General features: G+C 37.9%; 1 protein-coding gene across 13 annotated transcripts in view; it reads right to left on the minus strand.

The window, feature by feature from the left end:
• Positions 1-25,456, minus strand: part of CAPRIN2 (caprin family member 2) — a 44,048-nt gene that overhangs the window by 13,477 nt on the left and 5,115 nt on the right. For 12 of the 13 annotated variants that reach the window (XM_041735877.1, XM_041735876.1, XM_041735875.1 and 9 more), the window contains exons 4-12: positions 16,993-17,079; positions 12,247-12,485; positions 10,753-10,835; positions 8,608-8,775; positions 7,443-7,486; positions 5,911-6,585; positions 3,472-3,594; positions 2,728-2,809; positions 1,654-1,709 (exon numbers count right to left, since the gene is read on the minus strand). In XM_041735877.1, the coding sequence (XP_041591811.1) occupies positions 1,654-1,709; positions 2,728-2,809; positions 3,472-3,594; positions 5,911-6,585; positions 7,443-7,486; positions 8,608-8,775; positions 10,753-10,835; positions 12,247-12,485; positions 16,993-17,079 (1,557 nt within the window). Of the gene's footprint in view, positions 1-1,653; positions 1,710-2,727; positions 2,810-3,471; positions 3,595-5,910; positions 6,586-7,442; positions 7,487-8,607; positions 8,776-10,752; positions 10,836-12,246; positions 12,486-16,992; positions 17,080-25,456 lie in introns of those variants that run through there. The other variant, XM_041735882.1, reaches the window with a different exon arrangement.

The following is a 25,456-nucleotide window of genomic DNA, read 5'->3' on the forward strand; positions in this document are numbered from 1 at the left end:
ATGGGGTCATTGTAATAGGCCACTTCTTGGGAGGGAGACAAAGACCAAGTTTTAAAAAGCTCTTATGAAAAGTCTGAAATCCTATAGAACATTTTATATACCTAAATAAACAGTTATAATTTAGACCTTACCAAAATAATAGAACTATTTCAAAGCTGTAGTCTTTCTAAAACTAGGCCTTTCTTCTAGCCCTCTCATTAAAATAATGAGAGGGCTGTCCAAAATAATTCAGACTGGCTATTGTAGGGACAGAACTCTCTTGCCAGACAAAGACTTCTAAATGCTATGTTACGACAACTCAGGGTACTTGATACTTAAGCTTTTGTTTGAGTTAAAAGATTCACTTAACAAAACACATTCTTCACATTACTATTATTTACAAGTTATTGCCGATCTTGCGTCCAAATTATTGTTCTTCAAGTAGACCAGCTGAATGTAGTTTTTAAGTATTGAGTAAACATGATGGTAGAGACCAGTGATTCCCAAAAAATGGATGTGCAGATTCATCCAGGAAGCTCATTTCAAATATAGATGGCTAGGTAACACCTCTGGGAATTATGATCCAATAGGGTCTATGATTTCTGGGAATATATAACTTTATTATTAAAGTGAGCTTCTGATGTGGGACACCTAAGTGGCTTAGCTGTTGAACATCTGCCTTTGGCTCAGGGCTTGATCCTGGAGTCCCTGGATGGGTCCCACATCAGGCTCCCTGCATGGAACCTACTTTTCCCTCTGCCTGTGTCTCTGCCCCTATCTCTCATGAATAAGTAAAATCTTTAAAGTATTTAAAGACCAGTATTTTCCCAAAAAATTTAACTTGTCAAATGAAAGCCTCATGTAGAACCTTAACAGCTAGAAGGGATAAAATGGACCCTTTATAGCAATGAGTGGAGTGAGGACTCAAGTTTAATGTATTTTGAAAACTGAGCCACACATCTAACTAAATATAAACTACTGTAAACAAATGGTATTTACTCAGAAGTTTTTGGACAGAAAGGCAACAACTGTTGAGCCATCTGGTCAAAATATTTAACCTGTCAGAGCTGTTACTATTAAGAAAATTGCAATAAGGTTTTCAGGAAGATCATGAGTTTTTTTTTTTTAAGGTTATGAACAGAAAACCAGCAAACCTTGAACTTACTACTGATGGAATCGTAACGTGGCATCAGGGATCTCAATGATCTGGTCCCTAAGGGATCTCTAAGTATGTTCTGTGAAAATCAGTTCCTCGTAATGATAACTATTACGTGTGGAGGGAGGTGGGAGATTAGCTAACCATGGGTTTAACAAAATTAGTATCTTTTTTTTAGACCCTTTACTGTGCTACCATACCAAGTGACTTAGGTAGCTCATTTGCAAAGTTAAGATTTCCAGACAAGGTACCTCTGAATTTTTTAGTCTTGCTTTTTCCTTATTAAAATCAGCTAGCCTTCTCTATTTTAACAGAGTTCTTCCCCAAAGTCATTAGGTAACCTTTTGAGGACCAGTTGTACTTAATCTAAAAAGCTAGATAGCCTTAGAACACTGCAAATTTATTTAGGTATATTAGAAATAAGCAAGTCTGATCATTCTTACCAAATCAAGAGTTTCTTCCCAGAAGAGCAAAACAGGAAAAAAAATAGCAAAGATAGATTACTTTGGAAAAGTTACCTGTAATGGCTCTTGAAGAAAATCACTTTGACTGGATAGATTTTGCTCTGTAGATGCTGCAGATAGTGAAATAAACAGTAAACTACTGAGGGAGGAGAAAAGTTTATGCATCTCAACTGAGTAGAAACTAAAGTTATTACTTTACAAAAAAAGCAGTAGCCAAAAGAACTAGATCAAGTTCATCATGAATTTTTCTATCAGAGCTCTAAAAACTCAAAGGATTGAAGAACAGGATATTAATCCCTTCTGTGATACACAATGTTTTGAGGTTAAACAGGTAAAGCAGCATTTTGAGGCTTCCAAAAGAACTATTACTTTAAAAAAAATAACTAGTAATAGTCATCTGGAAGATCTGAGCTATCGTGAATAGTAATCAACTGCTACAAGTTCCAAATTTCAAAAATAAGTCTTATCTGGGTTATAGGTCCCTTCCAGGTTCTTTTCCTCTTTGATCATGTATGCTAATATACTTTTTCAATTATACAGTTTTCATTTGGTATCTTCTTATTAATGTCTACTTTTATTAATTACACCCTTCTCCTTACTTCACACAGAATTACTACACCAATCTTCTACTTGGTGTCTGCTGCTCACTACAACCGGACTATGGCTTCAATTACCTCATTCCTCCCTGAAATAAATTATTGTAGAGCAAGAAGCCTAAAGTTTGTATGTCAGACCAGATTTAATTCTAGGCTCCATCATTAGTTAATGTGTTAATCAGCATACTAAATATCACTGAGGTAATTTCACTCATATTTAGGATTGAAAAGTTTCAACACTAGATTTATAGAGTCAAACGGACTCCAGTCACTTCAAAAATAACATTAAAAATTGCACAAAAATGGTCATTGCACATCTCAACCATCTGGATACATTTTCTAAAATGCAAACAGGCCAAAGGAGTACTTATGTCTTAATGTAATTTACCCTTATGTAACCGATGACATATAGATACATTTAGAATAAATTAATGAACATAGTTTAACCCCTAAAATACAGAGTAAAATTTGCACAAGACTCAACTATTTATCCTATACATGTTTATTCTAAGTATCAAGGATGATTACATACCTACTGGGCTACCTGGAGTAGTTGAAGGCGGTTGTGACGATGGAATTGCACTTGAAGGTTTGTCAAAATCCAGAATAGATTCCTAAAGACAAAACTAAATCATGACTAGAAACAATTATTCATTTTAAAGCTATTAACATTATTCATGATGCTATCCATAGCTATTAGCTATAAGAATCTAGCTAATAACTATCACAATATATTACAATTTAGTCTTAAGAGAAAAAAAAATTAAAAATAAAATCTAAAGTAACTGTCAAATCTTAGAATTATTTCAAGTATTTGTAAGGCGTACCTTGGGGAAAAAAAACACCTGACTTGAGGTCTTAAGCATACACATTAATCCTGTAACCTTGGGATGCCTGGGTAGCTCAGCAGTTGAGCACCTCCCTTTGGCTAAAGGTGTGATCCTGGAGTCCTGGGATCCAGTCCCACATCAGGCTCCCTGCATGGAGCTTGCCTCTCTCTGCCTATGTCACTGCCTCTCTGTGTCTTTCATGAATGTTTTTTAAAATCCTGTATTTTCACTTTTATTATGCCCAACCAATGAGGTTTTTAATTATATCAACCACTAAACTGAAGTAACGTCCCTAAACTATAAAAGCTAGGAAGTGGCAGAGCCAGATTCACTTGCATTCTGAACACCAGAAATCTATGCTCTTAACAATGTCATCATAATGCTTCAGATCAGAAGCTAATAGCCCCAGGAATATCATTCAAGATTCATTTAAGAATGACTCATACTTGCATAAAGTTACAAGTTCCTTGAATCTGGGTCATCAGATCCTGCAATTTTTCTTTCCTCAATACTGGATCCTTTGGAAGAGTCGAGGAAGAACCTACAGGCTGATGCATAGGCTTAGGCACCTACAAAATAAACCCATAATGTGTAAGAGTGAAACTCACATTGAACAGCCTAATTCAAGAAACTCATCCTAGCTACATCTTAATAAAATCAAAACACTTAGCAAAGCCCATTTATCAGATTCATCTCAGGTAAAGAATTTCCACATTAATGCATTTTCTAAATAAAGTTTAAACACTTCTCTCCCCTTCAGAACATCTTAAAATATTTCTAAAATATCTTTTTTAAAGGGAATACCCAGAATAACAGAACTTCTTTGAGTAAAGTTTTTTCATTGTACACAATCAGCTTATGTCCCTTATAATAAGATGCCACTAGCTGTAAGACACATAAATGATTTCTGAGAATAAATTACTACCGCCATTCTCATTTTTAAATGTCTTATCTCATTTAACATTAAGATGTAAAAATGTATACATATATATCCTAAAATTGAGGAAATACACTACATTTTGTTATCAAGTTTACTTTGGGGGGCTACTAATGTTTATGCAGTGGTTAGCCTTCATGTTAAATCACTTATGAATACCATATACCCTGAATTAAACCTACTGCTCATATAGTTAACTCCTTAAAGCTGTTGGTGTGCCTCGCCTACCAGCAACTCTTCTCCACTTTCCAATTCACTGGCAAAGTCACAAAGCTAATCTGGTCAAGAGTGTCATAAAATCAATTAGTAGACCCTAAGTGAATATATGAAAGGAGAAAAGCAGGAACTTCAGTGATTAATTTCATGTTATCTAGTCTTAGCTCTGAACTTGATTTTTGCCCTTGACTGTACTTAGGCAGCTGAGATTGCAAGACAGATAGTGTATTGTACAGGAAAGTATCCTCTCAGTCACTGAAAGCTCCTGCAGTCTCAGTATAATACTATCTATACAATAAAAGCAAATTAAATGAGTTTTGGCCTTTCCAATCAGCACTCTTGATTTTAAATACTATTCAACAAAGAGCACACTCCTCTGGTATAGTAAAGGCTCACCACTGCTAAACCTAATGGAATTTTAAATTGGGTTTTTAAAAACAGCCTTACTGAAATATCAAATTGGGTTTTTAAAATAAGTTTCTCAAAATAGTTGTCATATTACAATTACTGCCATGTGATATCTGGTTAATGAAATAAAGCTATCAATCTTCTACAGGGTGAGATAAGTTTTAAAATCGATATTAGCACTTGAAGAAAAGAGGAAGAAAGGCTAGCAAAAGCAGACAACTCTAAAATTCTCTTCCCAAAAAAAAATAAAATAAAATAAAATAAAATTCTCTTCCCATGAGGTAGGTCTGAGGTAGAGATAATTTATTTATAAAATGCAATGCTTTGATTTCTCTAAGCAAATGTTTTTCATTCTGTTTGAGGGCCAAAGATTTATCAGAAAGATTCTGGCTAAAATGGCATTGAAGTATGGGGAAGACTACCAGACAGAGATAGAGAACACTGGGAAGATAAGAAGTTTCTAGGATGCCTGGGAGGCTCAGCGGTTGAGCTTCTGCCTTCGGCTCAGGGTGTGATCCCAGGATCAAGTACATCAGGCTCCCTGCATGGAGCCTGCTTCTCCCTCTGCCTATGTCTCTCTCTCTCTCTAGATCCTGCCCAACTTTCTAGAATATCTGCAACCAACATGTACCTTCTTCAACAATAGTACAGGCTAATCTGAATGATTATAAATGAGTGAAGGAGAGGCAAGAAAATATAGAAAAATGTAACTTCTGTCAGAAAAAGTCATCTTGGGATGCCTGGGTGGCTCAGCAGTTGAGCGTCTGCCTTTGGCTCAGGTCCTGATCCCGGGATCTGGGATCGAGTCCCACATCGGGCTCCTTGCGGGGGGCCTGCTTCTCCCTCTGCCTATGTCTCTGCCTCTCTCGGTGTCTCTTATGAATAAATAAAATATTTAAAAAAAAAAAAAGAAAAAGTCACCTGTGTGCCAGGTCGAAGACAATGAGTGACTTACAGTAAAAACAAGCCCCTCAAAAAAAGCCCCTCATTCTATGAAATATTTAGACTTCTCACTTGTTCATATTATGGTCTTGTCTGAACTATCCATTATTTTCGCATCGTGCCGTGTCATTAAAATTTTGGCATTCAAACAATATTTTCTAACTGGAAATTTCATCTCAGGTTAGGCTCAAAACACAGTCTAGATCTACTCCCAATTTTCTTACGCATTAGAGTTAAGTGAAACATTTTACGCATTAATTTAACATGGTTTTGTAGAATTTTTAAGAGGACTAAAGAATTAAAAAAAAAGAGGACTAAAGAATTATTACCCCAAGTCTTTATTAATGCCTACATTGACCAAAGTAGACTGGTACAAACTCACATCTTTGGGTTCTGTATTAAACTTCCTGGGCAGGAGCTGGTCATTTGGTATGAGGCTTGCTGGAGCTACCCCCCAGGACTTTGGAGAAATCTGTGACTGCGGTGTTAAAGGGTGTTTTTGACTCTCAACATTGTTTTCCCAGGATTTTGGAGTCTCTGGCTGTCTTGAATCCTGGTCTTCACACATGGGAGTGGTCCATGACTTGGTGATGTCCTGTTCATTCTGCACAGAAGGTGTCCAAGACTTTGGAGATTGCTTCTTTGGATCCTGTTCTTTCTGCAGCTGAACTGGCCAAGGCTTTGGTGTCTCCTGCTTCTTCTGTTCTTCTTGAATATATCCTGTTTTGGATTTAGGAGTTTCTTGCTTCCACTGGCTAGAAGCTGGCTTGGATTTAGATACATCCTGCTTCTTCTGCTCTTCCTGGAGAGTGGACCTGAGTTTTGGATCCTGTTTCCTCTGTTCTAAGGAAACCGCAGGCTTTGATACCTCCTGGTGCTTAACAGAAGGCTCCCAGGACTTGAAGGATTCCTGCTTCTTCTCCTGACCATCTGGTTCAGTAAGCATATCCCAACATTTGGGGAGATTTGGTTTTCTAGCATAATCTGCTTCCCAAGATTGCTCTTCATCTTGTTTGCTTGAATAATCTACTTCTGTCATGTAGCGTCTGTTAAGAAACTAGACCAGAGGAAAAAAACATGCTGGAGTCACAAAATCTGTAAAAGACCTCAAAGGGGAACACTAAACTCTTAGTATTCCTACGTCCCCTAGTCTGAGTCACTGTGCTAACAGGAAACTTCTGTCCTTATCCTATTTGAAAAGAGCATCCTACTTATTTATCCATTCCTTTTCTCTCAACAGAAATACAACCTTTGATACTTCAAAAGTAGCAATCTATACTTGACTTATCCAAAACTAGTCAGAACTGCACATCACACAGTGCTACTTTTGCTTGTTTCAGGATTTTACCAAGGTTATTGGCCTCTGCCAGCCTTAGATTACTCACTCTATCCACGTGACATCCTAAAATATTAAGGCAGAGGATAGTTCAACTGCACACAACTATACTAGTTAACCTTAAGCCTTAGGTTTCCTGAATTACCAGCCTTTTCTTTATTTCTATTACACAAACCATGTACTTTGACTCTTCCATTCTTTTCAGCTTCCAGGAATTTTAATGTCGCTTCAGAAAAAGAACAAATACTCTATTACCAATATAAGTTCTGACCAAATCCTACCCCGTCTTCAAATTCTAACACCAGGGCCAAGAACAGCAGCTATTGTGTACCAGGCCAAATTCTAAGTAATTTAGAATTGAACCCCTTTAATCCTCATAGCAACATGAGGCAGACATTACTATTATCCCCACTTTACATGAGGAAAACAGACACAGCTGGACCCAAAGTCCCTAAGGTAGTAAGCTGCAAAGCCAGGTTTCAAGCTTTAAAAATCTAGTTCCAGAGTCTCAGCTCCTAAACGTTGCAAAACGCAAAAGTCTTAAAAACCAATCAGCAAATTACCTTTCAGAAACTTACCTCTTGGGGTTGTATCTCTGGCTGTGCAAGTTCCATAAGAGACTCTGGAAAGATAATACCCCCTTGAGTATTAAATAAATACTAAATAAGCCACATATTTTTAGGCTGATTACAACTTTAATTCATTCTAGTAACAGATTTCCCAAGAGTTACAGAAAAAGGATAATACAATGAAATATATTCATGGCAGGAGTAATCCCCACTATTACTTATTGGTCAAAAGCATATAATCTAAAGCTAGCTGAAGCTAGCAGCTCCTCGCATGTGCCACTTTTCTAAAGTCAAGTTCCAATTAAAAACTGATTTTTGGTTGAAAATAAGACTATTGTCTTACACACAAATACAGCTTCTTTCAAGTTGAAACTATAGCTCCAGGCCTGAGGTAAAAATTAGTCATCTCAGCTTGAAACGGAGGCCTTAAAGGCCTCTTTTTTTTTTTTTTTTTTTTTTTCCTTAAAGGCCTCTTATAGGCCCTTAAAGGACTCCTAAAAGCCAGTGTAAGGATGGAAGGTGGTAAGGGAATAGACACACTAAAGTATTAGACTTATTGTTAGTTCTTTTTCTTTTCTTTTTTTAGACTTAGTTCTTAACATGAGAAAGTAACCATAAGAAATAACTTGAATCATGCTAGTAAAGGCCACTAGAACCCCGCCCTGGACTACCTGCATAGAAATGCTACTTTATAAACAAACAGAGTCCCAAAAAACAAGAGCAAAAGCCATTTCTCCCCCTGGAAAAAGTAGAATTTTGAAGTTTACTTCCTTTACTGACTTTGGCACATTTTTTCTGAATATGTTAACCCTTGATTACTTATATTCTCATTCTACCACCATTTTTAAATTCTACTATGAATATTTTTTAAAAATTTTAAATGGAATTATCTTACCAACAACTTAACCAAGAGATCCAAATTCCATAAAGGTCTCATTTGAACAGTGTATTCCCTTATAACAAAGGATAACCTTATTTTTCTGTTAAGATTCACTCTGTAAATCATGGTAATAAAGCCTTTAGACATATGCTAAACCTACGCTTACCCTGCTGTAAGATTTCCATGCATGTAGAAATTAACAAAATTAATAAGGCAATCCTTTAACAAAGATTTGACTCATTTTGTGTATTAAAAATGCAACCACTACAAAGAATTTCTGAGATCACAACAAACCTGACTCTTTGACAGATTCAGTTTTCAATAATTGTTTTTTCTTCTCTGATTTTATTAGCATTTCTTCCTCCAATGATACTTCTTTCTCCTTAGCATTTTTTGGGACTGGGATACTCTCAAAATAGCCTGAGTTCAGCAATTTAGACAGCAGATCTTTCATGTGTTTGTCTAAGAAAGAGTGATTAAGACTTAGTTATCACATAACCTAACAGTTCATGGAAATTATTTGGAACAGATATTCTAATATAATTTTATCCTAGTTACAGTATGTCATTATAATATCCTACATTGGGGCCATTCAAAGAACTGGTCAGTACCATAAAGGGTAATTAGCAGTCCATCTTTGTTGCATGCTGAATCAATATAAATTTTAAAGGTCAGAATCCCAAAATTTAGCAAGTCACTTAAGTTTCTCTGGGTCTCCATTTCTACCATTTGAAAAATGACTAAAACCAGAGATCAAAGACTAATGTTACAAAAGCACACATCTGTTTCCAGAGCTGAGAGAGAAGCCATTTCTCCTATCTGTCCCCAAAACATCACAACTAGCAACTACTCTACCTTCCAAGTTAATTATCGTTTTATAGACATGTGAAAGTTCCTCAAGCATAACCAGTAGAAAACTCCCTTGGACAATCTCTAAAGGATTTTAAATGACAAAATCCCATGATATAGATTTTACTCTTGAATTATACTGACTCCTCACGTATCACCATTCAATTAACGAGAAAAAACTTAAATGATGAAGTCACTACATCATAAATAGATCTAAAATCTATTTCATTTTTACCATCCACTAAAAATATAATTCCCAAATTTGAATGCCCATACCCATACTTGTTTTGGGTCTATTATTACTTCCATAGCAGTACTATGACATAGATTCTTTTTAATCAATTTTGATGTATTATACAAAGTTCAGTCATTTTAAGTATACAGTTTTAACAAATACATAATCATATTACTTCCATCAGAACCACGATATAAAACATTTTCATCAACTCAAAAGTTCTCTTATGCCCCTTTTATATCAGTCCCCTTCACCCCACTCCCTGGGAACCACTGACATATTCCTCTAGTTTTTTCTAGAATTCTATATAAATGGAATCAGTATGTACTCATTTTGTGGTGTGACTTCTTTCATTCAGCATAATTATTTTGAGATTCACATCCATGTTGTTACATGTATCAATAGTTCATTCCTTTTTTATTACTGAGTAGATTCTACTAACTGGATATACCACATTTTCTTTATTATCAATTGATGTCCATCTAGGCTCTGTTCAGTCTGGAGCTATCATTAATAAAGGTGGTATGAACATTCATGTATAAGTACTTATGTGAACGTGTATTTACAATTCTCTTGGGTATCAGAAGTGTAATTACTTGGTCAAATAGTTAAGTGTACACTTAATTTTATAAGAAATACTAAACTAAAAAAAGCTAAACTATGCTCCACAATTATTTGCATTATTTTGCTTTCTAAACAAGAACAATTTCTATGATTTAAACTTGAAAGGACTTAGAAATTTTGAGATAGTTCTACTACATACTTAGGTATTTTTAAAAAGGAAGCAGTGACTAACAAAAAAGTTTACTAGCTTCTAGTGTTTTCATTATTCTAACCTAGCACACCAAACTATGTACTTCATGTCCATGTGTACTTGGTCATTTGGTCAAAGTCTATTTAGGAAGCCAAAAGGACTCTCTCCAGATCATTTCCAGAAGGACAGACTACAATGCTACAATAAACTATGTAGCCATACCCTTCATATTTTCATAGGCATATCTCGTAGATAAGCCTTACTATTAACAATGTGTGGACTTAAGATTCTGAAATAGAATAGGTACTGCCATACAGAGAACTGAACCCCAAAATGGCCAAGCCAGTACCAGTCTTTAGTTCTTGTTCCCAAATTATAGTGACTTTGCTGCTTCGAAACTCTTCTTGGTTCCATTTTAGTGAGTACAATTACACATTAGCTGCTTTTAAGAGACCTAAACAGAGATCATTCTCCCAATATATAGTATCACTAGACATGTAAGTTCTTATGGACTGACAGTTTCAGTCATTAATATCCTATTAAACTTCTAAACATAAAGTGTAGTATTTACTGCATTAAGTCCAGAATAGAGGAAACTCACATGTCGTTCCTACCACTGCTTTCTCACTACCTTCCAAAAGGTCCCAAAAGTACAAGGATGACTGCTCCATCTGGTCTTCAACACTGACAAGGAAAAGCAGAACAAAGGAGCTTTAGAGGCACATACATTCGTATGTAGGCATACACACACATACACACACACACACACGGAACAACACAATTTATACAATCATCAACAGTCAAGACAATGTTAAATTTTATCTTTTTACTCTCTTGAAAAGTTGAAATTTTATAAAAGATGACTAATTGTCCATTTAGGGATTTCAAATAAGCATTTTCCATTAAAACTAAAATATTTTACCAGACAAAACTATTAAGGCATAGACCAAAATGAAGCATCTTTCATTATCAAGTATACAGTCCTAGATGAAAGAATAGTGGAATGATAGTATTAAGAACTGCATGTGACTTTGAAGACCGTTTATTTTTTCATATTTCACTTATACATTTTAAAGTAAGCTAAACTAGGGCCTGGGTGGCTTAGTGGTTGAGCGTCTGCCTTTGGCTCAGGTCATGGTCCCGGGGACCCATATCATGATCCCCACAGGGAGCCTGCTTCTCTCTCTGCCTAGGTCTCTACCTCTGTGTGTCTCTCACGATTCAATAAATAAATCTTTAAAAAATAAGAAATAAAATTCCTAAATCCATTAAAGTGAAATTAGAGAAGGAAGCAACCAAACAGATGATGATGATCAACTAGGCTGTCAGAATGGAAATTTTTTAAATATATATAGCTATGATATATATATATGCATATAATTAAGGTTATTATGTTTTTTCCTGATACAGGACTGATTTCCAGCAACAACTAAAATCTGACTCTGCTTTAGCATGGCCAACAGATACAACACTGGACTATGTTTAACAAAGTACAGAGATCTGTTCATTAGCTGATTTCCTCCATTAAATCAAAAACAGCAAATGGTTAACTACAGAGGTTAAAATTGGGTAGCCTCCATTTGCTGGTTTTGTCTCTTAAATTATCTGATGTGTTTCTCAATATTTATTCATAGCATAAGACCAAATAATTCTCACTTTGAATGTTTAATGATACTGGCCAAGTTATATTTTATTACCTCCACTTAAGAATAGCAGTAGTAAGAAGGTAAAGACTCTCAGGTAATACAACAGCCTGAGATAATTACAAATAAAGAAACTAAGTATAGTACATAATTAGTTTTATGGTTAGTACTCATAGAGAAGCAAAACTTGATAAGACATCATTTTAAAAATCAATGTTACAATTTAAAAAAAGCATGTTAATGAGATCATTCAAATTGATTTTCCTTCTAGACAACCGATCTTGTCAGTCTGGTCTGGCCATTTCTCATGGTGAATCAAATGAATGTTTTTTCAATTCCTCTGTGTGTGTCTATATATAATACACACTATAATACATACATGTGTATGTAACTAAAAAGCTAGGCTAAAATGTTATATGTTCTCTTTTAGGGAAGTATTTTCATTAGCTTACCTTAGACTTTCATTTCTTTCAGGGCAGGTCAGTTTTGAAAATTTAATGAGGTAGTCAAGTTCTTTTAAAGGCAAATACACTGCACCATTCAGGCCCCCTTTGAAATCCTTCTGTACATGTTCCTGTGTCAAATTCTGTAATACATACTGAACTTGAAGTATAGTACGAAGTTTTTTCTTCTCGGCCTCAAGTTTTAGCATATGTTCCCTTCTCTGGGCCTTCTTCTGCGCTTTAAGTAGCTGTTAAAACAAATACTAATTAAAGTTGACAAATCTCTACCACCATATTAGCAATTCATAGTCCACAAAAGTGTCAAAAAATCTCAAAGAGTTGAGATTAGGTGATAAATCTCATACATACATCTCACTGGGAAATGGAGAGGCTCATTTAACCCTTTTCTTTTCCGGTTGTAGAAAGGGGTTATAGAAAGGACGGAGTAATAAATATGAATAAACTGCTTCAGGATCCCTGGGTGGCACAGCGGTTTGGCGCCTGCCTTTGGCCCAGGGCGCAATCCTGGAGACCCGGGATCGAATCCCACATCAGGCTCCCTGCATGAAGCCTGCTTCTCCCTCTGCCTGTGTCTCTGCCTCTCTCTCTCTCTCTGTGACTATCATAAATAAATAAAAATTTTAAAAAAAAATCCTCTGCATTTTAAAAAAAATTAAAAATAAAAAAAAAATAAACTGCTTCATCTCAGATAACCAGAGCTGAGAAAGTCCAAGTATCTGACTCTCAACTCCAAACTATACTCAGTACCTCTTGTTATCACCATAAGAAATGAAGTACCTCATTGATGCACATATTAACCCCAAAATTTAACTTTTTATGTGTATGTATGCATGTAACCCCAAAATTTCCCTATTTATGTATATCAACCCTTTTTTAGGCCAAGGATTTCAAGAAAATGCTTCAGTTTAGTTTTGCAGTTTTGGGTTTTTGTGGGGTTTTAATTTCTTGTTCTAGCAGAAGAATATTTCATCTAAAACAGTCACTTTTGGGGATCCCTGGGTGGCTCAGCGGTGTACTGCCTGCCTTTGGTCCAGGGCATGAACCTGGAGTCCCGGGATCAAGTCCCACGTCAGGCTCCCTGCATGGAGCCTGCTTCTCCCTCTGCTTGTGTCTCTGCCTCTCTCTCTGTGTCTCTCATGAATACATAAATAAAAATCTTTAAAAAAAAATAAAAATAGGGATCCCTGGGTGGCGCAGCGGTTTGGCGCCTGCCTTTGGCCCAGGGCGCGATCCTGGAGACCCAGGATCGAATCCCACATCGGGCTCCCGGTGCATGGAGCCTGCTTCTCCCTCTGCCTGTGTCTCTGCCTCTCTCTCTCTCTGTGACTATCATAAATAAATAAAGATTAAAAAAAATAATAATAAAAAAAATAAAAATAAATAAAAATCAAAAATAAAACAGTCAATTTTCAGGCAGCCCGAGTGGCTGAGCAGTTTGGCACCGCCTTCACCCCATGGGGCAGCCTGGGTGGCTCAGCTGTTTTCTCAGGGCCTGATCCTGGAGAAGCCGGATTGAGTCCCACATCGGGCTCCCTGCATGGAGTAGAGCCTGCTTCTCCCTCTGCCTGTGTCTCAGCCTCTCTGTGTGTCTCTCAGGAATAAAATATTTTTTTAAAAAATAAAATAAATGAAACAATTTTCAACCAACCCAAGAAGAGGGGCTAAAGCATAAAGAAATAAAAACCAAAGAACAATAAAATGTCTTACAAACAGTGCTAAAAAACATCCAACAAATAGTTTTAAGTAAGAGATATTTTCATAACAGTTCAACCAATCTGGTTGAAAAACAGCCATATTTTTCAATATTTAGCTAACCAAACATATAAGGATGTTAACAGAACAAATTTTCCCTCAAACGTGTATGTAGATTGAGCAGCCGGGAGTCTACTCTAAAGCTCAGAACCATAATCCCTTCAAGTCTGACCATAACACATGGGTCCCAGATGTTGCTTCCCATTTATAAAATACCAATCAATAAAAAGTACCACCTATTTCCATTAAGAAACTTAAAAGGTCTTTTCTCCCCAGAGTTGTTTTTCTAACTGTAATATATCCATCACACTGGATATTTTCCAAGGCATGATGAGTAAGAGAACAAAAAAAATCTAAAGTCTTTCCTATATGCAGGTTAAAGTACTTTATACTATCTTATTTAAGACTCCTCAAAAATCATGTTCATAAATCCTAATAGAGTAAGATAGGAGGGAACCTCAAGAAAAGACTCATGACATTAATTCCTTTCTAGGGGATATGGAAGTCACTTGATAAATTTAACTTGTTCTATCAGGGGCAAGAGACAATAGGTGAAGGTAAAATTGAGAATGAGAAATGAACTGGTTGAGTTATGGGGGGGTAGGATATATTTTAGGATGGCAAAGGATCAGAAAAGCTTTTCCAAGACCTAAATATGGACTTACACCAATAACATTTACCAAAACTCAGTTTCTACTTGAGAGGAAGAAAGAGAATAGGTGAGAATTCTAGCTCTCCATGAGACTTTCTTGGATAGTTTCATGATGGCACAGGAAAAGGCAACTGACACTGAGCACATCTAGTTTATCTCATGATCACTTCAGATCTCTCTTTAGCCATTCCCAAGGCTGGAGTGGATATTCTTTTGGGCTCAGGATACCCTGAACTTCCTCTACCAAGGTACCTGTTGCATTAAATGGCTACCTTTTTATTATTTGCATCCTCTCGGTTTCAGCTCTGTGAGGACAGCGACTATGTCTGTTTACCAATATATATCACTAGTGCCCAGCACAGAGCCTGCCAGATGACAGGACCTCAAATATTAGTTGACTTAATCACGTATTAAGTAAGAAAGTACATTGTCTCCTACACAATAATCAGAAAATTACTGATAGCCTTCTCTTTATGTATGTAAAAATGAAGCTATATGCATCTATTTCCTAGACTGCTGTAAAAAATCAAGTAAATTTACATATGTACCTGGCACATAGAACGTGTTCACAAAATTTAAATCTAAAAAGAATTAAAAAGTACTTTGAAAAAATAAATACCTGAATGAAAAACTAAGATTATCAAATTAACTGAGTAAAAAGGTTAATAGAAAATTTTAAGTATTATAGAAGTAGACTTCCAAACATCTAACCAGGGATCCCTGGGTGGCGCAGCGGTTTGGCGCCTGCCTTTGGCCCAGGGCGCGATCCTGGAGACCCGGGATCGAATCCCACATCAGGCTCCCGGTGCATGGAGCCTGCTTCTCCCTCTGCCTGTGTCTCTGCCTCTCTCTCTCTCTCTCTCTGTGACTATCATAAATAAATTTAAAAAAAAAAAAAAAAACATCTAACCAGAGGGAAGAAATGAAATATTTTTATAGTAAAGTAGGTCAAAACTAAATAAATCTCAGAGGTATTACAAGAATTAAGATGGCAGATGTCTTCAGCCTAGAAATGATTTGTTGGTTTTGATGCCAGGAGCAGAAGAGAATTTTAGTTCACTATACACAAAGAAAATACCCCAAAAATGGAAGACACCATCTTATGAAGCATTCTGACCACCCCACTCGAAATGAAATTTACAAAAAAATTTCCTTGTTACAACATGATCGATACAGGGCCTTCTAATAATTCTAAGGCAGCAAAGAATACTTCATTTGAAGCCTTAAAGTTTCATATTACTGACTAAATCTGTGAGATATAAAAGTATGCACTGCCAACAGAAAACCTAACAAACTGTGAAACTAGACTTAACTACATTTAATATGAATCAAAAATCTTCCTGGTAATAACTATCATAGTCTCAAGAAACAGTTTATCACTTCTGTTTATTTATATATTAAATAATGCTAAGCTCACAAGCCTCTATTATATAAAAGAAACCTATATTCTAAGACTTCTTTCATAGTGGTGCCTGGGTGGCTCAGTTGGTTACGCATCCAACTATTGATTTCAGCTCAGGTCATGATCTCAAGGTTGTGACATAGAGCCCCATGCCAGGCTCCATGCTGTGCCTGCTTAAGATTCTCCCTCTCCCTCAACCCCTCTCGTACTCTCTCCCTCTCTAAAAAAATAAACAGAACTCCTGTAAAAATATAAAATCTGGTGAGCCTACATGGTTCAGTTGGTTAAGTGTCTGCCATCAGCTCAAGTCATGATCCCAGTCCCAGGATCGAACCCCATGTCAGGCTCCCTGCTCAGGCGATGTGTGCTTCTCCCTCCCCCTCTGCTCCTCCCCACTTGTATACTCTCTCTCTGGTTCACTCTCTCTCCAATAAATAAGATCTCTGGGATGCCTGGATGGCTTAGTGCTTGAGCATCTGCCTTCGGCTCGGGGCCTAATCCCAGGATCCGGGATCGAGTCCCACATCAGGCTCCTTGTGAGGAGCCTGCTTCTCCCTCTCTTTGCCTCTGTGTCTCTCATGAATAAATAAAATCTTAAAAATAAATAAATAAAATATTTTTAAAAAATAAAAACTTGTTTATAAATGTAACCATCAAAAGTTTTGGTTCCCTTCTCAATGACTGCTCTAACTTCACATTGAATACACATTAGAGAACTAATAATTTACTCAAGGGGACTCATTCATATACCATTTGTCTGGAGACTAGAAATCTGAAAACACTAGTTGTTCAATAGCCACTGTCAACCCCGATAAATTATCAACAGGAATTAGATGGTTAGTAACTGAATGTCACTAATGGACATTAATATTTTCTTCAAGATCAGTAGTTAAAGTGGTTTCAGAAAAAGCAAAGAAAATATACTTACATCTTGGCTCAGTCCAGAAAAGGTTTTCTGAAGCTCCTTGGCAAATTCTAAGTTATGTAGTACTTCTTCATATTTCTCTACCGCTTCCTACCAAATAGGATAACAAAACATCAATTCTCTTAACTTCTAAGTACAAATGTCAAAATAAGTGTTCCTATAAAAACAGTAGAAATTTCCTAAAACCTTATGAACTAGCCATTTATTATACATACTCAAAAAGTTGTATGAAATTACATTTAAAATTTCAATTTGTAGGGGATCTCTGGGTGGCTCAGAGATTTATCACCTGCCTTCCGCCCAAGGTGTCATCCTGCAGTCCGGGGTTCGAGTCCCATATCGGGCTCCCTGTGTGGAGCCTGCTTCTCCCTCTGTGTCTCTGCCTTCTGTGTCTCTCATAATTTTTTTTTAATTTTTTAATTAAAATTCAATTTTTAGGGGCACCTGGGTGGCTTAGTCAATCAGACTCTTGATTTCAGCTCAGGTCATGATCTCGGGGTTGTGAAACTGAGCCCCTGCATCAGGCTCCATGCTTGGGTTGTGAAACTGAGCCCCTGCATCAGGCTCCATGCTCAGCAGGGAGCCTGCTTGAGATTCTCCCTTTTACCCCCCTGCAAAAAAATTTAAAAACTTAAAAAAATTTTAATTAAATTTTTCTACTAGAAATCTGAGCCACAATGATAGATGTGAGTCCCTATCTATAAAGTGTAAGGTCAGAGAGACCTGGTTTTAAGTGCAAAAAACCAATAGGATTCCTCTGTCAATATTCATTCACTACTCAAATACAGTACACAAGCACAACGAGGATCACACAGATGAATAAGCAACTTCAAGAAATCCAGGGCACCTAGGTGGCTCAGTCAAGTGTCCAACTCTTGGTTTTGGCCTAAGTCATGATCTCATGGGTCTGGGGTGGAGCCTCACACTGGGCTCAGCTTTCAGCAGGGAGTCTGCTTATAAAGATGCTCTCCCTCTGCCCCTCCCCACACTCGCATGTGCACTCTCTCAAATCAAGTAAGTAAATCTTTAAGAAAAATTTATTATGGTAGGAAAGATTTGTGAACAATTGCCTTTAACAGTCAAAATTAAATATTGTAATAGAAATAGTAAATTTAAAGGAGTTAGGATTTTGTAGATGAACAACAAAAAAAAGATTCCACTGGTGAATAAAGTTGGTAATTAGAAAAAGCATAGACTTTTTAATGGTATTTTAACAAATCTATATGGGAGAACAAGAATATGAAACAAAATAAGGTAGGAAACTTGTCTAACACATAAAGAGGGACACCTGGGGGCAGCCGAGGTAGCTCAGTGGTTTAGCACCGCCTTCAGCCCAGGGTGTGATCCTGGAGACATGGGAGCCTGCTCCTCCCTCTGCCTGGATGTCTGCCTCACTGTGTCCCTCATGAATAAAATCTTAAAGAAAAAATCCCTGTCTGAAAAATAGTCTGATAATACTTAGTCTTTACAAAGCAATAGAATAATAAGAACCCCTATGATACTATCATTATTAGCATAAATTAGTAAAATGATTATGGAAGAGTATGGTTTTTTTGCCTATGAAGTTAACTATGGACATACCCTGCTGCCCATGATAGGTATGTCATGGTACTGTCATGATCGAGTCACACATCAGGCTCCCTGCATGGAGCCTGCTTCTCCCTCTGCCTGTGTCTCTGCCTCTGTCATGAATAAAATCTTAAAAGTAAACTGAGAAAATAGAACCACACAAAATTAGAAAACAGAAAGTAACACAGAAACAGACTTTTACCAAGTCTGTTTCTACAAGTTTCATGAAACCTACAATACTGAAAAAAAATCTTGGACTGCTGTCTCAACCATATTAAGATTGCTCAAAGTAGAAAATCTACCTACAAACTACTGAGTAAAGAAAAACAAAATATAACTACTTTCATTAATATAAGAATCCTTAGTATAATGAATGAAAAAAAGCAAACTGCAGAACACAGTACAATAACATTTAGTGTAAGGTACAAAAAAGCAACCATAACAGATTTAAGAGCAACAAAGTACTAAAATAAAGCAAAGAAATGGCAGTGGGGAGTTCAGAGTCTGGTCACAGGAAAGAGAAAATACTCGGAAAGAGCTTCTGTGGTGCTGATAACGTGCTATTGGAGTTGAGTGGAATCTGATGTTCACTTTATTTTTTTTTTATTATTTATTAAAAAAAAAAAAAAAGATTTATTTATTCATGAGAGATACAGAGAGGCAGAGACAAGCAGAGGGAGAAGCAGGCTTTTCGAAGGAGCCCCACGTGGGACTCGATCCTGAATCCCGGGATCAGGACCTGAGCCGAAGGCAGACGCTCAACCGCTGAGCCACCCAGGTATCCCTGATACTCACTTTATTATGTAGTATAACCCACAAGTAACATTTTGGGGGGAAACCATATGTTTCATTTTAAATATATAAAGAGGCTTTCCAACTACAGAACCAAGAATGCACAGACAACACAATCGTTAAGTTTCTAGACGTCAGAGGCATATAAAACCAGAAAGGAATACCCCCCATATTTACTCCCAGATTGTATTAACATGGATTCAAGAAAACCAGCATCAGATGGGAACTACCTCAACTTCCCATCATCCCATCATCCAGTGTGGATCCATCCTTTCTTCCTCCCCTTCTTTGTTTACTGGGACAGATATCCTACTGTGCTCTGGACCCTTTTCAATTATGCCTTAAGAAATCTTGCCCTATGATTCTCATTTTAAAAACTTGAGTTTGGGTAGCCCGGGTGGCTCAGAGGTTTAGCGCCACCTTTGGCCCAGGGCCTGGTCCAGGAGACCCGGGATGGAGTCCCACATTGGGCTCCCTGCATGGAGCCTGCTTCTTCCTCTCCCTGTGTCTCTGCCTTTCTCGCTCTCCTTGTGTGTATCTCTCATGAATAAATAAAATCTTTTAAAAAAATAAAATAAAATCTTGAGTTGCTTCCTCTCTTGATGCTTAAACCAGCATTTAACAAGTAGGGCACCTGGGTGGCTCAGTTGATTAAGCATCTGCCCTTTCAGTTCTAGTCATGATCCCAGAATCCTGGGAGTCAGCCCTGCAATGGACTCACTACTCAGCAGGAAGTCTGCTCTCTCCCTCTGCCCCTCAGGCTCCTCTTGCTCATGCTACACTCTCAAATAAATTAAAATCTTTAAATTAAAAAGTTCAAGTCTCTCCCAGCCTAAATAAGAAAAAAGTGCCTTTTTGGCAACCACCTCCTTCAAGTCTGAGAAAAATTTAAAATGCCTACAGTCTCCATTTCCTCATTAGCCCTTATCAACCTTGATTCCATTTCCACCATTCCACCATAACTGATGTCAGCAATGTCAACACCACCCTTTAAACCCATGGATCTTCTATTAACTCTCATTTGGGTTTACTTCTCAGAATACTTCAAATTAAAGGCATCCTGATTCCACAAAAAAATCTTTGTTTAAAATAACACTAAACTGGGATCCCTGGGTGGCTCAGCGGTTTAGCGCCTGCCTTCGGCCCAGGATGTGATCCTGGAGTCCTGGGATTGAGTCCCACATCGGGCTCCCTGCAGAGAGCCTGCTTCTCCCTCTGCCTGTGTCTGCCTGTGTGTGTGTCTCTCATGAATAAATACAATCTTTAAAATAAATACATAACACTAAACTTCCATTTTTCTCATTTCTCCCAGCTGCTTATTTACCAGTAATTTTTCCATTAACTTCTCTCACCTCAATTTTTAGTGTTTATGAAATAGGGCCTACATCACAGATGTTTAGCAATTCAAATGAATTCATATTTATACATCACTCAAAATGATGCCTGGTAAGATCACTAAATATTTTTAGCCTTTTTTTAAGATTTATTTATTTATTCACGAAAGTCACAGAAAGAGAGGCAGAGACATAGGAAGAGGGAGGAGCAGGCTCTATACAGAGAGCCAGATGCAGGACTCGATCCCAGTCCCGGGATCACGCCCTAAGCCAAATGCAGACTCTCATACGCTGAGCCACCCAGGCATCCCTATTCTTAGCCTTTATTATTCAAACATTAAATGCCAAAGTTCCTCAGAACTCTGTCCTAAGTTTTCTATATTCTCACCCAAGATATTCTAATCTTTTCTCAGGGTTTCAATAAGCAGCCATACAGATAAGATCTCCATACACCAGACCTGTATCTTAAATACTTACTATATACCACTCAATGTTTCACAGGAAGATTAAAATCAATGGTCCAAAATTGAGCTCTTTATCCTACCCTGCCATAACCTTTTTCTCCCTAAGTGTTTCCAAGCCAATAAGTGGTTTTGCCATCCACCCATCCAACTGTTCCAGCCAGAAACCTGGAAACTATTCTTGGCTCTTCCTTATACTCCTACATCCTGTCACCAAGCTATGTTAATTCGACCTCTCGAATCCAGCTACTTTACTCAAACCCCTCTGCTACTAAACTACTAGTCTGACCCAGACTATATAGCCAACCCTTAGTCTCCTTACATCCACACTTACCATCTCCAAACCATTACTCACCCTGCAAAACGATTTTATTAGAAACCTACAGCTATGCTCTGCTTAAAACCTATCTGTATTTCTGATAACCTTAAGAAGCACAAAGTCTTCAAAGGCAAAAATGTGTATGTGGCTTTCCCCCTCCAACTACATTATTCCATTCACACTGGCTTTCTTTCCAGTTTCCTAGAAAGGCTCTTTGTAAAAACATTTACCTACTCAGGCTCACATGCTAGCATTTGCTTAGCCTGCTTCTTCCTCCTTAATTTGCTAAGTCCTATTCATTTTTTAGGTCTTGACTAAAGCACTTCTTTCTCAAGAAAGCTGTCCTCAATTCTCCAAACTAGGTTAGAATCCTCATTACAATCCATTTTCATTCTGTACTTCACCCTAACATCCATTACATTTATATTTAGTTATTTCCTACCTCTCTTTTCCATCACACTATATCCATGAAGGCGGCAAGGATTACCTTTGCTCCTTAGGTTTTAACCCTCTCATTAAGCACAGAGCCTCCCGGTGTAAATACTTAATGTATAATTGCTGAATTAACAAAAGGCAGTTTAGAACATGATTTTAGCCTCAAATATGCTACAGATTATAAATATTAACTTTAAAACATTTGATTATTATTATATACTGGGATTTGTTTCAAAAACAGAACACTAGCAGGAGTAGGCCTAGTGAACTGAAAAGGAAAGTCTCAAGTCAAGAATATTAATTAGGAAGCCTATGTAACATTTGAGTGGTATGCCTTGACTAGGCCAATTGCTGTGGGACTACAAAGTGGAAAAGATTCCATATTATTTAATGAGTTTTGCATTATGTATTAAATATAACATAGGGTCGAGACGCCTGGGTGGCTCAGTGGTTGAGCGCCAGCCTTAGGCCCAGGGCGTGATCCTGGAGTCCCAGGATCGAGTCCCACATTGGGCATGGAGCCTGCTTCTTCTCTCCCTCTCCCTCTGCCTGTGTCTCTGCCTCTGTCTCTGTCATGAATAAATAAAATCTTTTATATATAAGATTATAATAGCCATGCGGATCATAGAAAGCTTTATATGGTTATAGCCTACAATACTGAAAAGACAGTATCCAATTTATAGCTAAAGCAGTGCTTAAGATAATTCTGTCTTGTGGCACCTGGGTGGCTCAGTTGGTTAAGTCTACCTTCAGCTCAGGTCATGATCCCAGGGCCCTGGGATAGAGCCCCAAATCAGGCTCCTGCTCAGCAGGAAGCACGCTTCTCCCTCTCCCTGCTGTTCCCTCTACTTGTGCTCTTTCTCTCAAATAAATAAAATCTTAAAAAACCAAAATTCACAGACTTAAATGCATACCAATGGGGGAAAAGGAAACAAATTAAGCATTCAATTCAAAGTTAGAAAATGAAGCAAATAGACCAACAGAAAGCAGAAACATATAGGAGTATATAAGAAAAACTGGGCAGCCCAGGTGGCTCAAGTGGTTTAGCACCGCCTTTGGCCCAGGGCCTGATCCTGGAGACCCGGGATCGAGTCCCACGTCAGGCTCCTTGCATGGAGCCTGCTTCTCCCTCTGCCTGTGTCTCTGCTTCTCTCTCTCCACTCTGGGTATTCTCAGAAATAAATAAAATCTTTAAAAAAAAAAAAAAAGAAAAACTAAAACCCAGAAGCTAACATTGAAAAAATAAGGACTAGCTAACTTAATTAAAAGTAAACTGTGGGGATGCCTGGATGGTTCAGGGGTCGAATGTCTGCCTTTGGCTCTGGGTGTAATCCTGGAGTCCCAGGATCGAGTCACACATCGGGCTCCCTGCATGGAGCCTGCTTCTCCCTCTGCCTGTGTCTCTGCCTCTGTCATGAATAAAATCTTAAAAGTAAACTGAGAAAATAGAACCACACAAAATTAGAAAACAGAAAGTAACACAGAAACAGACTTTTACCAAAAATTACTTTGTCCCAATCTCTGCAAATAAATTTTTTTGAAGATTTTTATTTATTCATGAAACCTATGTTCAATTATAACAAATGGGCAGGGAGGCTACTTCTCCCTCTGCCTCTCCCCCTGCTTTCTGCTCTTACTCTCTCAAATAAATAAAATCTTTTAAAAAAAAACCCTGGATAGATACCTAATAATCTACTAGTAATCATTACCATAATTCCCCCTTGTCTACAGAGGATGTGTTCCAAGACCCCACAGTAGATGCCTGGAAACCACAGATAGTACTTAACCATATATATATATATACTGTTCTTCCCTTCCCTACCCACACCACATGCCTTTGATGAATTTTAATTTATAAATCAGGCACAGTAAAGACTGACAATAACAAAAGAACAATTTTAACACTATACAGTAATCAAAGTTTTATGAATGTGGTCTCTCAAAATATCTCACTGTACTGTAGTACCCCTTCTTGTCATGATGAGTGATGATAGAATGCCTACATGAGATGAAGTGAGGTGAAGGACATAGGCACTGTGATGTAATGTTAGGCTACTATTGATCGTCTGAACATACAACAGAAGGAGGATCTTCTGCTTCCAGACCATGGCTGACCACAGGTAACTAAAACCAGGGAAAGCAAAACCACAGATAAAAGACTACTGTACTTCATAAGAACTGAACAGAGGAAGGATAGGATGAAAAGAAAAACTGTCTTTTAAAATACTTCCTGGGAAAAAATAAATAAAATATTTCCTGGGGGGTCCCTGGGTGGCTCAGCGGTTTGGCGCCTGCCTTTGGCCCGGGGCGCGATCCTGGAGTCCCGGGATCGAGTCCCGAGTCGGGCTCCCGGCATGGAGCCTGTGTCTCTCTGCCTGTGTCTCTGCCTCTATCATGAATAAATAAATAAAATATTTTTAAAAAAAATAAAATAAAAATATTTCCTAATTTCTGAGGCACCAGGCAGCTCAGTCAAGCATCTGCCTTCAGCTCAGGTCATGACCTCAAGGTCCTCGGATTGAGCTCGGCATAGGGCTCATGCTCAGTGGTGTCTGCTTCTCCCTCTGCTTCTGCCCTCCCCCAGGCTCATGCTCTCTCAAATTAACAATTTTTTTAAAAAAAATAAAATATGGGATCCCTGGTTGGCTCAGTGGTTTGGCGCCCTTGGCCCGGGGCGTGATCCTGGAGTACCAGGATCAAGTCCCCCATCAGGATCCCTGCATGGAGCCTGCTTCTCCCTCTGCCTGTGTCTCTGCCTCTCTCTTATGAATAGATAAAAATCTAAAAAAAAGAGAATTAAAGCAAGGCAACAAGCTAAGGAATGTGATTGAAGGAATGGAGGTATCATGTGGCCAGGACAAGTCTTACTAAGATAACCTTCCAATAAAAAGCTGAAGGAGGTTGAAAATTGAGCCATTTAGACACCTGGGGAAAAAGTATTCCAGGCAGAAGAACAGCACATGCAAAAGCCCTGAAGCACAAGTGTGCTTCGGATATTTAAGGAACAGCAAGAAAGCCAGTGTAGCCAGAATGAAGCTAGCAAGGGATGGAAGTGCAGAAAATAAAGATGCAAAAGGAAATAGGGAGCATCTTTTGTAGGACTTTGTAGGCCATAGTAAGGACATTTTGCCACCATGATAGGAACCAACAGAGCTGAACAGAGGAATGTCCAACTGAACAGGATTACTGAGGCTATCATATTGAGAACAGGCTTGAAGAGCAGAAATATAAAAACCTGTGAGGAAGCTATTACAGGAATGTAGATGAAAGATGAGGCGGCAGAAGCGGAATTTGAGAAATGGCCAATTTCCGGATTTACCTTGAAGGTAGAAGTGACCTTGCTAATGGGCTAGATGTGTGGTATCAGAAGAAGAAAGATGAGAAATTCTTCACGGGTTTTGGCCAACTCCATCCTAGTTCCTTAAGCCATTAACTGACATCGCTAAGATTAGAGGAACAGGTTTTGGGGGGCAGGGTGAAGTCAGGAGATGCCAGCCAAATAGGCAAATGAACATAGGAATCTACAATTTCAAAGACATATCTATTGGCAATACAAA

Source organism: Vulpes lagopus, chromosome 21 (assembly GCF_018345385.1).
Source record: "Vulpes lagopus strain Blue_001 chromosome 21, ASM1834538v1, whole genome shotgun sequence".
Taxonomy (NCBI): Eukaryota; Metazoa; Chordata; class Mammalia; order Carnivora; family Canidae; genus Vulpes; species Vulpes lagopus.